This window comes from Osmerus eperlanus, chromosome 9 (assembly GCF_963692335.1).
Source record: "Osmerus eperlanus chromosome 9, fOsmEpe2.1, whole genome shotgun sequence".
Lineage (NCBI taxonomy): Eukaryota > Metazoa > Chordata > Actinopteri > Osmeriformes > Osmeridae > Osmerus > Osmerus eperlanus.
Window position 1 is genome coordinate 5,966,243 of NC_085026.1, and position 12,187 is coordinate 5,978,429.

General features: G+C 38.5%; 2 protein-coding genes across 2 annotated transcripts; both read left to right on the plus strand.

The window, feature by feature from the left end:
- Positions 1 to 357: 357 nt before the first annotated feature.
- On the plus strand, positions 358 to 2,323 carry LOC134027059 (complement component C1q receptor-like). Its single transcript, XM_062470190.1, has one exon. It carries the CDS (start codon positions 517 to 519, stop codon positions 2,245 to 2,247), a length of 1,731 nt encoding a protein of 576 aa, XP_062326174.1. The 5' UTR covers positions 358 to 516; the 3' UTR covers positions 2,248 to 2,323.
- Positions 2,324 to 5,437: 3,114 nt separating this feature from the next.
- On the plus strand, positions 5,438 to 11,382 carry gnmt (glycine N-methyltransferase). Its single transcript, XM_062470414.1, has 6 exons — positions 5,438 to 5,813; positions 8,139 to 8,266; positions 8,425 to 8,538; positions 8,874 to 9,016; positions 9,436 to 9,554; positions 10,335 to 11,382. Exons 1-6 carry the CDS (start codon positions 5,605 to 5,607, stop codon positions 10,504 to 10,506), a joined length of 885 nt encoding a protein of 294 aa, XP_062326398.1. The 5' UTR covers positions 5,438 to 5,604; the 3' UTR covers positions 10,507 to 11,382.
- The last annotated feature ends 805 nt before the right edge of the window (positions 11,383 to 12,187 follow it).

Sequence of the window (12,187 nt, forward strand, 5' to 3'; positions counted from 1 at the left end):
ATTGATTTTCTGCAACATCCTCCAATACATGATAAACAAATGATTAGGGAACTATAAATACAATTATTTGGGCCAACATAATCCTTGTGTATAATACTATGATATAAACATTAACTTCATAATAGGCCTGGTTTACTTTTGATTAAATTACTTATTTGGTTTCTTTGATTGGTTTATGAAAGTATTTCCATTTTTGGAGTAGGCTCCACAAATCCAGAGACCAAATTTAGGCCTACCAGGGATGGAGCTATCTGTAAAACATGTCTAAACATGACGAGGTCCTGCTATTGTGTTTTGTTTCCAGAACGGAACTTGCTTCGGGGGGAGACAAAAGACACATTCTGCTAAAGATTATTATTTCCGTCTTCAGTCTGTTCACAAAACAGGATACAGGAGTTTGAACGTTGAATTAGAATTCTCACCACTCTGTGTTTTTGCCTCATGGATTTTAAACGTATCTGCCAATGGAGCATATTGATATGAATTGAAATTTATAGTTTATCTTTTGTAGCAATAATGTTCTTAAATCTTTTACTACTGCTCCACATCTGTGGGTCAATGGGAACCACAGACAACATTGCTGCAAGTCTATGTTCATCTGAAGCCTGTTTTACCTTACACATGGAAAAAGTGATCTTTGAGGATGCTCGAAAGAAATGTGAAGACAATGGAGGTTACTTATTTACAACTAAGAACAACACTGAGAAAGCCCAGCTCCAATCAATTCTTTCTCATGTTGATGGAAAAAATCGACGGTGGGACCTAACATTTTGGATCGGATTAAAATTACGCAAAGGGGAGTGCGTTACAGATAGATCAAGTCTGAAGGGCTTTAAGTGGATATCCGGCATGAACTTTGACCAGTATTCAAACTGGGACAGGGAGCCCCTCCGTACATGTACAGAGGACAGGTGTGTCACAATACATTATGATGTATCAAGCAACAGCGAGTTGAAATGGACTGATGGATCATGCAAGGATACAGCTTTTTATGCATGCAAGTTCTACTTCAAAGAGATGTGCAAACCTCTGTCATTGGCAAGACAAGGAAAAATTTACTACACTCCACCTTTTGCCAAAAACCCTTTAAATGAAGCTAATAGTCTGAATTCTTTGCCAATAGGGACATTTGCTGAGGTAACGTGCGGTGATGACAGTAGTTCACAGATTTTCACCATTTGTAAAGCAATGAACACCTGGACTAACCCTGGTCCATTTTGTACATCAGACAACCAAAGTTGCGACTTAAAAAATGGTGGATGTGACCATTTCTGCTTGGATGTAAAAGCTGGTGGCGTACGCTGCGAATGCAAGGATGGCTTTGAACTGGGAAATGACCAAGTATCTTGTGAAGCAAAAGACTATTGCCACGGTTCCCCATGCCAATATCAATGCAAAACAAGTGGCGCAGGCTTTTCATGTGTATGCCCAAAGGGTCTCCAACTGGACAAAGACTTAATTGGATGTGTTGATATTAATGAATGCCAGATGCAGGCCTGTGATGATCATGATTGTGTCAACACGCAAGGTAGCTACATGTGCGTGTGTAGGGTGGGATACAAAATGGTCGGTGGCAAATGTCACGACATAGACGAGTGTACTGAATCTAGATGTTCTCAGATATGTCTGAACTCCCAAGGGTCATTCTCCTGCCATTGTATTGCTGGTTTTATTGCATCAGAAGATGGACATGCCTGTATAGACATCGATGAATGCCTTAATAATGTACGATGTGAGTACAAATGCAAAAATACTATAGGCGGTTTCAAGTGCTTGTGTCCTAATAACTTTAGATTACATCAGAATGGACTTACATGCATTGAAGATTTAACAATTGATTCCACTGCTGAACCAACAGGGAGTCGTTCAATCTCGGTGACTCATGGCAAGACAATAGAATCTCAAACCATGTCTGATGAATTAAAAAACAAACATGCGTACACAGACGCACCCCCTTCAGACAACGTGAGCATGCATGAGCAGACTCTTGGCAAAGTTACTTTGGAAACAAATGCTCCGAACAGCAAAACATTTAATTCCAGGCTGTTGGTATGGTATGCTATTGGTTCAGTTGTTCCACTAGTTCTTTTAATTGCAGTAACCATTGGTATAGTTATATTTCGATGTGATCGTTCTAAAAGAAACATAAAGAAGAAAAACCTAACTGCTGATAGCTATTGTTGGGTTTCCTCTGGTTTAGAAACTCAGTTAGAAAGACTGAATGGGTCAGTGTTGACAAACAGATGACCTCTAATGATTTGACATTTGTGAAAGCTGTTCCTTTTAGCTCTATTTATAGCATCATTTTAAATATTATTTTTTTTACAAAAATAATTTTTTCAGATATTTCCTTGATTGTCTGTGTACATCTTTTTTTCTGTGTGTCTGTAGGTATGTAGTAAGATAGATAAAGAAAGAGTGTGGTAAATTTGAACATTCCGATTAGGCTCACATAAACACACGAATGTGTGTGTAAAAAGGTGATGTTTATAAACATCCAAATGTCACACGCTACGACATTAGTCTCTATGTGGCAAAAAATATATATTTCATTTGACAGCATAGGGCGGAGCCTAAACATATGACTTAACTGTACTATCTATCTATAATTCCAGAAATCTGTTTGTCACCAACATCTTACTCATCGATGGCATCTCAGGCACTGTGCCCTATCTATAATTCCGAGAATCTGTGTGTGTGTGTCCTACTGACATATTATTCACTGACTGCATCAAAAGCACTGTGCACTAGTTTGAAACAGTAATGTCAAAATGTTTTTTCAGTGTTTGACACATGCTCTGCGTATGGACATCTGCTGGTCAATTCATGGTATGGCGACTATGTCGAGTGATTGAAGGAATGGAGTGAAGTCAAGTCCTTGAGACATTAGTCTGACAATTGTCATTGACAATTTAATAAATACATGTTATGTGACAAATGTTTTGATGTGTACGTTTCTAAAATATGTTATCATAACTCTTGGTTTGGTTAAAACAACATTACCTCTTTGCTTTAGAAAAGGTGTTACCTGTGTAGCATGACATTCTATTATACTATAAGTCTATATTGTACTGTGTTGAAATGATAAATAAAGCCAGCTTGAACTGGTGTGCTGCTTGAACTTTGTGTTACACTGTATGTCTGTACTATGCAATGATACTATGCTCATGATGAAATGACAAATAAAGCGAACCTGAACGTGTAGCAGTTGTCGAGTTGTGTAATTTTGTGTTGTATGGGTGTTGAAGTGAGTCACTGTGTGTTGCAAGCTGAAAATGACGGTGGTGCGGTGGCAGTCCTCTTCTTGTTTCAATCAGAGAAGCTGATGCTGTCTTGGTGTTTAGGGCTACATCAAAAACCCTTATTTTTAGTGACTGGGCACTAATTCACACTTAACCGGTGGGGACCTCACTCTTGATGTTACTGTCATTGGTTTTCGTCCCTCCACATTCTCAAATCCAACGTTCTTTTGGAGCTGTCAACATCTGCCAGAATTGCCATTCCCTTCCTGTCCATCATCATGGCCGTCCAGAAATGATGTGCTGATCCTCCACTTCCCAGCCCTGTGGCTACCACTGCCACCGCCAAACTGACATGCGCCAACTCAGAGCAGTGATTTGGAACTCTGAATGTTTGTGTTCCATATTCTTGATGTATGATTTTGTTCAACCTATGATCCCTCAATGAATTTCTCCTTCTAGAGTTTCTTCAATGTTTTCTCTGGGAGTTTTCCTGGGAGTTTTTCACTTGTGTCCCTTGAGGGTTTTTGTTAGTTTAAATGCAATTTACATTTAGTCATTTAGCAGACGCTCTTATCCAGAGCGACTTACAGTAAGTACAGGGACATTCCCCCGAGGCAAGTAGGGTGAAGTGCCTTGCCCAAGGACACAACGTCAGTTGGCATGACCGGGAATCGAACTGGCAACCTTCGGATTACTAGCCCGATTCCCTCACCGCTCAGCCACCTTACTCCCAATTTTATGGGCATATGTGAAGCTTTCTGTGACAGTGCTTGTAAAAAGGGCTATACAAATACAATTGGATTGGATTAATAATTTTGCAAGACATTCAGCCCCCAGATATAATACTGTGTAACACTTGATACATAACATTTACCACTTACAGCTAAAACAGCCCCATTACTCAGAACCTGAAAGGTAAATCAGGGAGTCAGGTGGCTGAGTGGTTAGGGAATCGGGCTAGTAATCAGAAGGTTGCCGGTGGGGAGAATGTCCCTGTACTTACTGTAAGTCGCTCTGGATAAGAGCGTCTGCTAAATGTAAATCAATCCCCTTTTACCCACAAAGGTTCAGCATATGGCATACACCACCCACGTGTGTTTCCCTACCTACCATAACAACATCAGTCACCAAACAGTTGTAACAATCTGTCAAAGAATTTAGTCAGATAGCTATTTGCCGAGCAAGCACGTACCTGCCAACCCAACCAGAACCAGTATGCCCATAGAGAGGAGCAGTATGCACATTCACAATTTGAGCCAAGGGAGACACACCTCCTTGATGATAATTGGTTGATAATTTGTCTCCTATAGCTACCTAAAGAGTATTCACTCAATAGAAGAGGAAATGTGTTAGCTAAGGTGCGGAAAGTTTCTACATTTTTTCTTTCACTTCATGCTACTGGTTTATTGGGTCAAATATATTTGCAATTCAAGGTATTGCAACATTACAGGCATAATCCAGTGTTCCAACAACACAAAACAACCAATAAACCCCTGAACATTCCTGTACACTTTCATGCAGACCCTCACCCCCAAGGACCCAGACACAGTATTCCAGAACAATTATCATCATTTATGTGAAGTGTGGTACAGTAGTAGAGATAGGGTTAAAACATATATTTGCATAGTGGTTTGGGTACAATACTCACCTGGATGGAACTGGTTGTAGCCTACCGTATCTACGAAAGATTTGATTGGACAAAACAATGTGGTAGGTGTACCGAGCTGAACTAGCCATGTCATTGGATATGTTTACTTGTTACTCTGCTCCATTTGCGAGTCAAAGTGGGTGTGTTGTTGACCTTTCGTGGGGAAAAAATTCTGTCTGACAAATACAGAAAAGCTTGCACTAACACGTTTTGCTTATTGTAGATAGGCTATAACACAAACTTACATTCAACTTTCTGAAGGATTATTCTAATATTGAATTCCGTTAAATGCAATAATCTTGAATGAATTTATCATTTGGTCAGGTTTATAAATATTTGAGGGAATCTGTACAATCAAAATCACAATCACAATCAGAACATTCTAGATTTAGGACGGGGCACTGTTTCAGGTTATTATTGCAACATTTGTTGGAGACATTACAGTAGCCTACTAGCGTCATTAATTGCTTCCTCCAATCATAAAGTAGGCGTGATACTACACGAGGGTTTCATTGGATCAACGTGTCTCCACCACTGTATTCCGGTATATAATACAGAAAGACTTTCGAAAGATGAAGAGTGTATCCCCGTAGATTAGAATTGTCAAATCATTTATTCCAGGAAAGGCCGATTATTGAAAGGTGTATACTTATACCACGAGTCTTGGATACATTTACTGTGATATCTTGCAGCGTTATTCTTTGATGATACAGAATGTCGGTCGACAGTGTTTTTAGGACTCGTTCTCTCGGTGTTGCTGCCGTTGGTCTCCCGGATCAGTATGCTGACGGAAAAGCAGCAAAAGTATGGCAGCTGTACATCGGAGACACGCGGAGTAGAACGGAAGAATATAAAAGTTGGGTGGTGTCTTTGCTGAAAAAGCAGGGTGTACAGAAAATTCTGGACGTAGCATGCGGAACAGGGTATGGTGGCCGACATGACATTTGAATTTCATTACTTTGTGCGTAATTCATGGCCTAAACCAACTGGTTGTAATTAAGATACTTATAACAAAGTGTTGTTCTCTTCAAGAAACACGTCTACAACCATCACATTTTGCTACTGAATGGAAAGTTTTGTTTCAAATTGTACAGCCAGTCTTGTCTAGCAAGGTAGCCCTATGGCCTGCTTCAGTTCAGGACAACAAGTGAATGTGGGTGAAGATCAACAACTGCATGGATGGAACAGAAGGGCTGCATAACCCTGTTCAAACTGAAATAATTGTATGGAAATAATTGGGCCGAGATTGTGATTTTGTTTATTGCATCATATGTAGGTTTCAACATAGCTCGAACAATGAAAAATGTATTGGTCTAGTAGAGCTTGGTACAAACATTTGAATTATATCTGTTTCTTGATCTGGGATGTAAACTTATAAAATCTGTTAAAACTTGCTAGTTTTTCATTCAAGATTGTGGTTTAGATAGAGTAAGTGATCATCATTCTAACAAAAGTTCCTAGAATTGTTTTACGTATCTACTAGTCTTATCTGTTACAAGCTGGCTGCTGAAAAAGCCTGTAAACAACAATTTTGTTCGTTTATTCTTTTGCATTAAATGCAGCATTCAGTTCCTATTTGTTAATGACGCTTTGCTCGTTTTTCCCTTCAATTGATTCCAAATGAAAATAGGACACATGTTTTTGAACGATAAAAGCGAGGATCAAATTTGGCCTTACGCAACTTTAATATCGAATTACAAAACCTAAGTCTCTGAATATAGTTTTCATTTGGGATATCCACATAAATTGTGTAAAGAAGTAACATTTCAGGGAAAACAAAAGTATTAAAGAGCAAATGGGAATATCGCAAATTGGCCAGTAGACCTCGAAGTTTGTCTGCATTCCATTAAGTGTATCGTAGTAGGTCACATGTCACAAAAATGCCTAGTGGAACAAGATTAGTGGCCCCATCCAATTTGAGTTCTCAAAATTGTCCAGCAATACAATTATGTAAACCTATTAGATGAATGAGCTATTGGACATTGTCTCTCTCTCTGAACTGATTTCCCTGCCAATGAGTAAACTGCAAAAGTTTTTTAAAACTATGTACTGCTGCCTTGTTTGCCTGTGACAGCTGTTCTTCTATGAAGAGGGTTGACACTCACATACTGCAAGCTCAGCAAAGAAGCAGCTCCACCCCATTCATCAGTTGTCCACTAAAATGTCACGCCTCCTCCCGTGGTTTTCAGCAGTGAATCTGACAATAACACAAAATGTTGTATCCCCAAATACTTCGCTAACAATATTGAATTGAATTATTTGTATGGACTGTTTAATGGAGGGTAGTGATGGGTCGTTCGTGAACAATTTGCTATTTTTTAACAAATCTTTTAAGTGAACAAAATGCCACAAGCCATACTGCTAGAAGTCGTTTGTGAACCTTTGAATGAACCAAAGGAGCTGGCAGAAATTGTACACGCCGCTGCTTACCTGCTGAATGCAATGTGCTGTTACAAAAGGGCAGAGTGGGACAGTCAGGGAAAGGCTTTGTAGAAGCAAGAAGGTAAATGTATTTAATATAGCATCTCTGGAAAATGTTGTCCCTTGTTGTGACCATGGTAACGGCCCATGATCATAAATTGAGCATCCTTGGTCACCCCTTCTGCTAACATGTTTGCCTACATTTTGGAAATGCCTTGTTTCCATTGATTACTAGAATATGAATAAATCATCACCAATGATTGAGGATAATAGTTTTAATTCATGCAGAGTGAGTTCTATGCTGTGGAATTGATGTTATGCGATGTTGGTTAAAAGTCTAATGTGCTGTTGTACATTGTAGGCATCAGGCACAAACTACATTTCACAATGACCAATTGTATGTATTTAATAATATGTAGCCTATATACACAGGTCATAACAGATTTTTTTGGGTGTGTGTTTGTTGGGGGGGAGGGGGTGGCAACAAAGTGGAATGTCAAAATTGCAGACTCCGGCAGACTTTCTGCACGGAGATCTGACTGAATGAATAGTTTTAACAAATTGTTAAAACTAATATCTTTAGTGAACTGAACATCCATCACCTATGCAGGGTCAAGTTACTCCATTTGGAATTTTGAAACTGAAAAGAAACAAGATTGATGACATTATGGTTATTAATTTTAGGGGTCACTGCATCAAGTGTTCAGGACATGAGACTATATTCATTTAGCAGACTCTTTAATCCAATGTAAAGGAAATTAAGAAAGGGTTTTCTCGACAAAGTTGCATGAAACGCATTGAATTAGTCAATAAACCTTCTTTTGCAGAGTTGACTCCATCATGCTGGTTGAAGAGGGCTTTAAGCTAGTGAGTGTGGATGCTAGCGACAAAATGCTGAAGTATGCCTTGAAGGAGAGGTGGGAAAGAAGAAAAGAGCGTGCCTTTGACCAATGGGGTAAGAAGCACATCCAGCTCATTGCAGTCCACAGTAAGGTGACAAAATAACCTCATATTCTGCTAAAATATCCATGCACGTTTTGTCACAAATCTTACTGCAGAAAGTAGAAAAAACATTCATTCATGGATTCCTATTTACATATTCTAACTTTATAGAGATTGAGGAGGCAAACTGGCTGACGTTAACAGAAGATGTTCAGAAACCAGGTGATGGATTTGATGCCGTCATCTGCTTGGGGAACTCATTTGCCCACTTGCCAGATTTCAAAGGTGAGTGGAAGAAGGAAAAGAACTGATAAATATTACAGTAAGGTTGGCATTGGACAGTTACAGTGCCCATAGTAGTGTTGGCTAGGAGGCAGGAAGGGAATCAATGTTTTTTTAGATTTCAAATGCTTAAGTACTTATGGTACATTGGTACAGTACCTATTTATCTCAAGAATTGATAAATGCTAGAATTGGCCTTAAATCATTGCTTATATTGAAATAAAATAATTTGGATTTGTTTTAGAATTTGAAGCCACCCATTCCCATCAATTTAATTCAAATACATTTCATTTTCAAAAGTGTGACATTTAACATTTTGTTCTTAACTTTGACCCGAGGGGACCAGAGTGACCAGAAGCTAGCTCTGCAGAACATAGCCAGTATGGTTAGACCAGGAGGTATCTTGATCATTGACCACCGCAACTATGACTACATCCTGGAAACTGGCCTAGCACCCCAGGGGAAAAATATCTACTACAAGGTACTAGATGCTAACATGTGACCCAAACTGCATGTTTTCTACGTGATTCAAACAGTGCATACAGCAGTTTGCTCAAGTCGTAGAAAGGCCACTCAGAACCATATACTTGGCCATGTCTGATACAATTTTACAACACTTTTTCCTGTGATAAATCCTTCTAAGATTCTCGCAGGATTAGCTGTAATTTATCTTTGGTAGCTTTTGTTCTTTACCCTGTCCAGTTGATCCCACAGAGCTTCATTTAAGATGAGGTTGGGACTCAATTCTTACTATGTAATCACCAGTTACAGTAATGTATATCCCCTGAAGCACTGAGTGTGCGTGTGGATATTGCCATTTGCTATTGTAGAATAACCCCTACATAGCTGCACTGTGCCTCAACCAATTGTGTGTGTGTGTGTGTGTGTATTGGATTTCAGAGTGACCTTACTCAGGACATCTCCACCTCGGTGCTTTGGGTCAACAACAAACCTCACATGATTACCCTTGACTACACTGTACAGGTGCCACATCCAGAACAAAACCATCCTGAAGTGAGGTATAATACAAAATACTTTACAAAGTAACAATGCCATTTAGACGGTTGTATTATTTGTACAGTTGTCCACCACTATAGGAAAATGACACATACTGTAACTGATATAACGGAATAGAGTAGGTCATGGCTTGGGAACAATACAAACCATTGTAAGTTAAAACAGTATTAGCCAGCTTGACTTATAGAAGGAATTATTAGAGTACAACACAGTTAGTACTGGCACTGACAGTGTTGGTCAACAGCAGCCTTTCTCAACCCTGGTCCTTATGAGCCTGGTAACGACCCATTCATTTGAATCAGGTGTTTGGGAAGAGGGAAACATCTAAAACATGCAGGGCAAGGGGTCCCTGAGGACCAGGGTTGAGAAATTTTGGTCTTCACAAGGACTGCATTTGCAAACCCAGTTTAACAATAAGTTCATTTGAAGCTCATTATCTGTAGGAAATTGAAACATTCATATATTCATAGGTAAGAAAACGTAAAAAAATAAATAATTGTAGATATTGAACAGAAATGTAAAAACCATCCATATATTGGCTGTTAACTACCATGATGTTCTGTATTTGCACCTGTTTGTTTATATGCCAGTCAATAAGTTGTAAAATAGTACACTATGTTTATTGAAGATAATGTATCAATACAAAAAATACTGTATATACAGTTATTGTTGGAAAGGGTCCTTGCATGTTGGAAGTTCCAACCAACCACCCAAGTTTTTTTTAATACAACTTGCTTGATGTATCAATGTCTTACCAAGTGTGTGTGTTTGTGTTCCTGTAGTAAATTTCGCCTATCCTACTACCCCCATCGCCTGGAGAATTTCAAAGCAATCCTGAGTGAGGCTTTCCACAACAAGCTGGAGCACAGTGTCTACGGTGACTTCAAGACCTACATGCCTGGCCAGGCTGAGGCACCCTGCTACTTCATTCACGTTTGCAAAAAGACAGCTTAGGACACTGACCATGACTATTCTGATCCCTACAGAATTTATTTTCTATGTTGCATTACTTTCTCATTTGTGGACTTAATCTAGTGAAACCCTACATCCCCCTTTAACCAAAAAATGCTATATATTTAGGGTCTTTAATCCTGACTATGGAATCATTGCTGTCTTGTAAAATATCCATATTATGATTAAAACATGTCACGCATATTTTCTGTTTTCCCGTGTGACAAGAATATTTGACTAATTTTAAGTGATTCTTTGGGATTGGTTCTATATATCATCCTCCTGTTCAAACAATGGTTACCATATTTATTATATCATACTTGATAAAAATGAAAGAATTCCAAGCCTTTTAACCTGTAACTGATGCTTTTCCCTTTCTGCTAGTTCAAGTGACATGGTGAATAGCCTTTTTGTTCCTTTTATAATTCTGAACTCATTTACCCTCCTTACCCTACCGCTACAATTTTCTTAACATTCTGTGTGGGATCGGGGGGTGACCATTGAGATTATTCTTACATAACAGCCCATCTCTTAGGAGATTGGATAAAGAAAAGCTATTTGCTAGTTTTTCCTTCTTTGTCTTTCTTTGAACCGGTTTGGCACCCCACCCTGTCCCCAAATGTCTACTCATATTACAGAATGTAAACTCTAATCTGAGGCTTTTCTCAGGAATTTAATGATGTGCTTTGATGTCCTCTGTACATTTCAAATGTACATTGGCTCTATGGTTTAGTCTGCCTGATTATTTTGTATTTTTCTGTATTGTTAAGTAATGCACTAGCACAGGTACCAGTTGTCCCTCAGAAAGTCTGACTTTACTCTGTATGTGAACCAAAGGCTGTATCCATCTGGACTGGATTAAATGTCTTGCTAAAATCATTTAGAAACACATACGATACTGAATGTAAAGCTCAAATTTATCGGAGTAATAGGTTATAGGAGTTATATAGAGTTATAGGAGTTATGCTTTTCATTTCAGTTAACATTTTAATGTTTGACTTTCCTTTTGTTTTTGTCCAAGTAGTTCTAAGGACAAAAGTATAAAGTCTAAGGATTATGCAAATACAATGGCTTGCTTGACCCAAAAGGCATTTCTTGTGTTAAGAAGTGTGGTTAACACACACAGTCCAAAGATCGTTTTCAGACTTTTGGGGAAAACATTTACTTTCAAATAGATTTTACTAAAACAGTTTTCAGTAATTTTACTGAAACTACTTTTGAATATTACTACTGTTACTACTGCTCCTATGTAAAAAGAGAATCAAAACATATTAAGCATCAACCATTTGCTTTTGTAACATTGTTCATGTGGTACAGAATATTTCATTTTAACAGCATTAATGAACACTACAATCGAATAGCTTCCATTATACATATTAGTTCAGTGCCTGTGATGCCAGTGCCCTTAAATCAGAATGTGATTGATCTGTTGGTTAGTTCATTCAGTGTTAAATGGAGATTGTGCGCACAGGTACATTTGGTGTGTGTGTATGTCACGTTAGACAAAAACCTCTGCTAAATTGTGACATTATTAACAACATTCCCTACAAGACATAAGGGGTTAGTTAGAGTGATGAGAAAAAAACAAATCAATATTCCTTCTAGTTAATTTGGCCCTAGTCTGTAGTTTTGGTTTTATGTGAGTATAAATGGAAAAAAAGATGACGGCAAAAGAGAGACTGGC

Bases quoted from the DNA above. Each gene is read 5' to 3' on its own strand.
- LOC134027059 (XM_062470190.1), top strand. From the start codon at position 517: ATGTTCTTAAATCTTTTACTACTGCTCCACATCTGTGGGTCAATGGGA.
- gnmt (XM_062470414.1), top strand. From the start codon at position 5,605: ATGTCGGTCGACAGTGTTTTTAGGACTCGTTCTCTCGGTGTTGCTGCC. The intron at 5,814-8,138 runs GTATGGTGGCCG...CTTCTTTTGCAG, and splicing joins GACGTAGCATGCGGAACAGG to AGTTGACTCCATCATGCTGG. The intron at 8,539-8,873 runs GTGAGTGGAAGA...CTTTGACCCGAG, and splicing joins CCACTTGCCAGATTTCAAAG to GGGACCAGAGTGACCAGAAG.